Raw genomic sequence first — 6000 nt, forward strand, 5'->3', positions numbered from 1 at the left:
CCCCCACTTACGGGGTCGATTCATTCGATTAAAGATTATTCATGGTGGTGCCCCAGCATAGCCGCAGTCTACGAATAAAAGATAAAATCCATGTGTTTGTAAATTGTGTTCAGTTATGTCTCAATCGCATAATTTTATATATATATATATATATATATATATATATATATATATATATATATATATATATATATATATATATATATATATATATATATATACACCAATTTTTATTTTCATCTATATGTAGTTCTACATATTTACATAGTATAATATAGAAATACTTTATGTGAAAAAGCGTGGCTTGTGGTTAGGGTGTTGCGGTCACAAGATTCTGAGTTCGATTCCGGTGCGTTGTATTTACACATGATTATAGTGTTATATATTTTACACACATGTTCATCCATGTCTTGTTTTGCTTATTGGAAGCAACCGAACTTAACCAAAAAAATATGCGACACTTTTGTTTGTTTTTCACTGCTCGATGTCTATTTTTCAACGTCGTGCTTATGCAAATTACAGTATTGTAGCATCTGTTCGTTCGGAACATATTTCTTCTTTATAGGGAAGACTCAATTTTGATTATCTAAAGAGTAATATGTCGTTCATATATATTTCATCGCCAGTTATTGGACGCAGCCAAGCAGAACAGTAAAATATAAAACACTTAAATTTTAGCTCCATGTTTTCCCCGTTGTGGTTATGCGAACTCTAGCAACGTAGCAAATGCATCATACATATACATCTATCAATATCTCTGATTGTTGACTTTGTATATTAACAGGTGACGTGATGAAAACACTCCTTGTTCTCTGCTTTTGGTACTGTGTGCTACTTTCAAACGTCTTAACGTATAAGTTAGGTAAGTACTACATGGACCTTGTAACTTGAGAAGGGGTACTGGCAGGAGAAGAAGGAGAGTGATATAATGGAATTGTCTCTATTTTCTGTGCTTACTTTTCAGTCAGTGGAGGCGCAATGGCCCAGTGGTTAGGGCAGCGGACTCACGGTCATAGGATCGCGGTTTCGATTCTCCGACCGGGCGTTGTGAATGTTTATTAAGCGAAAACACCTAAAGCTCTACGAGGCTCCGGCAGGGGATGGTGGCGAACCCTGCTGTACTCTGCCACCACAACTTTCTCTCACTCTTACTTCCTGTTTCTGTTGAACCTGTAATTCAAAGGGCTAGCCTTGTCACACTGTGTCACGCTGAATATCCTCGAGAACTACGTTAAGGGTACACGTGTCTGTGGAGTGCTCAGCCACTTGCACGTTAATTTCACGAGCAGGCTGTTCCGTTGATCGGATCAACTGGAACTCTCGACGTCGTTAGCGACGGAGTGCCAACAGCAACAACTTTTCAGTCAAATGACGGGCAAAGACCAGTGCCAAAATCATATTCGTTTCATTTTTCACTTTTATTCTTGTTTTCACAATTATTGTTTAAATGAGGGCGACGAGCTGGCAGAATCGGTAGCGCGCCGGGCGAAATGCTTGGCGGTATTTCGTCTGCCGTTACGTTCTGAGTTCAAATTCTGCCGAGGTTGATTTTGCCATTCATCCTTTCGGCGTCGATAAATTAAATACCAGTTACGCACTGGGGTCGATTTAATCGACTTTATCCGTTCGTCTGTCCTTGTTTGTTCCCTCTATGTTTAGCCCCTTGTGGGCAATAAAGAAGTTAGGGGCGTTGGAAACAGATTTCTATGATATTTCTTCAGACTCTTCACACGCACACACATCCGAGCACATAAGTCGAAAAGAAGGTAAAGAAAATAGCGCTAGAGTAAAATATGATGTTCTTCTGAAGTTCACTATTTTCAGTTACAAAGGAATCGCTATAATAATTTTTGCGAAATATTTCTGCCTGTAACAGAAAATCAGGTTCTGTTTGCAACTCGCCTCTTCTCTCGCACTCTTCTGTCTGTCTGCTTCCCTGTCTGCCTGTCTTTCTGTCTGTCTGTGTTCTTCAACAGGATATTTAAAGCAGTTAAGCTACAATTTTCGAAGACATCAAATTTCATCTTTTAAAATAGGTAAGTTGATTACAGATGGAAAACTAATGATGAAACTCCGTTTTTATTTTTAAAAATTTCTCTAAAGAAAGCTTTTGAATTGTAATAAGTCACTTTCTTCCCAATAAGAAATGCTATCTATCAATCTCACACAATGAATGAATGGATCTATCTATCTATCTATCTATCTATAAATATTTCTATCACTCTTTTACCTCGATGTCTCACCAATACACTTGTAACCTAAACGACTTAGAGGCACTGAATACTCCAGTTTTCCGTGTTTAATCCTTCTAGAATATAGTTGGATGATTATTTTGTTTTTTTACAGCGCCTTTTACAATTCATTATTGGTTAGTTTCCCTGTATGAAAGTCAAGAAAGTGGTGCAACGGCAAAATTCTATTTCTGTTTTTACCTCGATTGCTTACCCAAGACACTATCTCCACCTCTCTCATTCTCTTAGTTTATAATGAGTGTATGCATGTATATATCTATTTCTCAGTATGTAGTTAGTGTACTTATGTATGTATGTATGCATGTATGTATGTATGTATGTATGAAAGAAGATAATGAGTCTCTGCTTTACAAATTTCCCTTCAGATTTTCTGGTAGAGTATATTTAAAAATAAATTACTAAATTGTTGCTATACTATTCATGTGAATATTTTGAAACATTCTGCTGGTAAACCAAAATCTAATCTTAAAGCTTATCTTATATATCAGTCCATGATGAAGCTGCTCTCAGTGCTCGGGAACCTGTCGATGGTTCGCTAAATAGGTAAGACTTTTATTACTTCGAGTATAACTTTTTGTTGTTGGTCGACTATCATGGTTGATAAAATCCAACCTAGCACTTTGTTCATTTGTGTACATTCAGGTGAGATCTGAGACCAAAGTCAGTGCATAATTGCGGCCGTATACTGGACACACAATGAAACACTCATCTGTATTATTTCTAGCCTTTATTCCCACTCGCTTTTCTCTTTCGCCGACTCATCTTTCATTTACGTAGGTTGCCTCACTCAATTCAGATTTGTTCGTGTCCAAAATTTCCCCAATCAAGTCTAGTGAAGTGGGTGAATAGACACCTTGATGGACGAAAAAACAACACTCAGCAAAGGACGTCGGTCCATGAGAGCCATGAACGGCCATCTAGCTTTGGGAGTGAACGATTATAACTATGACATTTGTATTTGTGTTAGAGCTGTTGGCGAAATATTTATTCGTAGACTGATGATAAGTTAGTCTTACCTACGCTTATTTTCGATCTGTTTTTATTGGTAGTAACTAAATATATATTGATACTTCCAATTAACCTGTACTTATATAAATCTATAACCAAACACAAACACACACACACACACACATATACACACACACACACGCAGACACACACACACGCACACACACACACACACACACACACACACACACGCACACACACATTTGTGCATTTGTATGTGCATGTATGTCATTGTGTCTGCGTTTATGTCGCTGTCACGTAGCGGTTCGGCAATGAGTCTGACAGAATCAGCAGTTCTAGGTTCGACTAGCTCGACTAAAATGCTTCAATGCGGTGCCCCAGCATGGCCGGATTCTAATGACTGAGAGAAGTAAAAGATAAAAGATGTGTTATCGATTAACTGTTTTATATGATTACTTTTATCAATCCGCCGTTAACTTCGATGACTGCTTCAATGCAGATTGGAATAGTTGGCGTACCTGTACTAAATGGTCCATATTCTTTCAAGACAACATTCAATAAAGCTATGGTACTGTGAACATATCGATTAGTCTCCTTTTTTAACAGTACCCTAAACGTAATAATCCATGAGATTTTTAATCCGGAGAGTCTGGTGACCACAACTTCGGTTTTACATGATCGTATTTATTGTCTGACATCTGTTGTTGGATTTTTGGGTTCTTCGTGTTGGTGCTGTGTCTTGTTGATATTCGTTTGACATTCCAGCGCACAGTATATCCACCTGGGCTTAATAACTGTCTGCAGTATTCCAGCATATCCAACAACATAACTTATAAGACCCTGTAGAAAAATGGGGTGTGGCATGGTATATCCTCTGTTATTCCCTAATCTCAAATCCATCTTAGTCGCTAGAGATTTAGTGTGCAACATTCCAGAGACTTCAGAAGGATTTGTGCATAACCGCCTGTCATTTCACTCGTTAGACTTTTGGTCTCGATCGAAGATTTTTTCCTCAAAGAAGAACCAAATGATACATCCACGTTAGAAATGATATAAAGAGTGCCTCATACTATTGATGCTGCTTCTGTCGGTAACTTTTGTATTTATTAGTCTGTTCATATTTTCTGTATTTATAGAGAGGCTAAAAGACGTGATATTAAATGTGCAATATATAAATGGACATGCACTGTCAAAAAGACTACAATAGAATATACTTGCTGTGAAGGTATGGAGTGTAGATGTAACCCGTTCTGGAAATCGAACTGCCGCTGTTATGAATTGACATATGAAGATATTGGAATCAACCCCCCATCTGGCTGATTCCGTTTCACACAACATTTATATACTCCTCTGACTATCTTATTATATTGTTGTTCAGTTTACGCTCCAATAATTCCTTTGTTTGTTCAGACGTGAGTATATATTCAATAAAAATAGAGTATCGCAAGTTGTTTAGTCATGATGATGATTATTAAGTGCCTAATTACCATATGAACCATTGTTTGGTTAATTGTAATTCATCAATGAGGTGTAACAAGACATAAACTGTGCTGTTGATTTATTTCAGATTATCCCTTGGTTTTTATTTCACATTCTACTATTCTTTTCTTTCAGTCATTTGACTGCAGCCATGCCGGAGCACCGCCTTTAGTCGAACAAATCGACCCCAGGACTTATTCTTTTAAAGCCTAGTAGTTATTCAATCGGTCTCTTTTGCTGGACCGCTAGGTTAGGGAGATGTAAAAGCACGAACATCGGTTGTCAAGCGATGGTGGTGGGGGACAAACACAGACACATAAACGTATACATACACACACACACACACACACACACACACACACACACACACACACACACACACACACACACACACACACACATATATATATATATATATATATATATATATATATATATATATATATACATATATATATATATATATATATATATATATATATATATATATATATATATATATATATATATATATATATATATATATACAAGAATAAGGGCAGGGAATCGTCAATTAATAATAGAATTAATAATTAACAATTTTGCCAAGTAGTTCAGTATGAAAAAAACCTTTATCGGTAAAACCATTTATCATCATAAATATACAGGGATTAGCATTGAGTTGCTTCTCCAACATACTGAAAATTTAGAAATAGCAGTCAAAGAACTACTGATTCTAAACTACTGATTCTAGTTTAGAATCAGTAGTTCTTTGACTGCTATTTCTAAATTTTCAGTATGTTGGAGAAGCAACTCAATGCTAATCCCTGTATATTTATGATGATGATATATATATATATATATATATATATATATATATATACTGGCCTTCTTTCGGTTACCATCTACCGAATCCACTCACAAGGCTTTGGTCGGCCCGAGGTTATAGTAGAAAACACTTGCCCAAGGTGCCATGCAGTGAGAATGAACCTGGAACCATGTAGTTGGGAAGCAAGCTTCTTACCACACAGCCACCTGCGCATGATAACTCTAAATCTAGAGTTTTCATTAAATCTTCAGTTTCTACAGCTTGATGTAAATACTTTTGGTTTGACTGTTGATATGGTTAATCTACGTATTTCCGCAGTTATCGAGAAGATAAATCTACGTTTATGATCCATTCGTGCCACACCGGTGCGGCCGCCATCTTTTTTTCAAAGATCGTGTGTCTAGGATTTCGTTATCTAATCTAGTCAAAAGCAGCACTTTTGAATTTATGCATAGCATGTTTAATTTCATAATAAAAAAATAACAAAGGCGG

At 36.7% G+C, this 6000-nt stretch overlaps 1 protein-coding gene across 3 annotated transcripts in view; it reads left to right on the forward strand.

The window, feature by feature from the left end:
• LOC128250542 (uncharacterized) overlaps nt 1-6000 on the forward strand; it is a 12398-nt gene that overhangs the window by 806 nt on the left and 5592 nt on the right. Inside the window, exons 2-4 of one of the 3 annotated variants that reach the window (XR_008266571.2) lie at nt 785-862; nt 2741-2795; nt 4358-4633. Coding sequence is in view for 2 of the 3 variants with exons in the window: in XM_052975818.2 (XP_052831778.1) it covers nt 785-862; nt 2741-2795; nt 4358-4541 (317 nt within the window). In the remaining variant the exon portion in view is untranslated. Of the gene's footprint in view, nt 1-784; nt 863-2740; nt 2796-4357; nt 4669-6000 lie in introns of those variants that run through there. The other 2 variants (XM_052975818.2, XM_052975819.2) reach the window with 2 other exon arrangements.

This window comes from Octopus bimaculoides, chromosome 22, assembly GCF_046866305.1.
Source record: "Octopus bimaculoides isolate indiv1 chromosome 22, ASM4686630v1, whole genome shotgun sequence".
Taxonomy (NCBI): domain Eukaryota; kingdom Metazoa; phylum Mollusca; class Cephalopoda; order Octopoda; family Octopodidae; genus Octopus; species Octopus bimaculoides.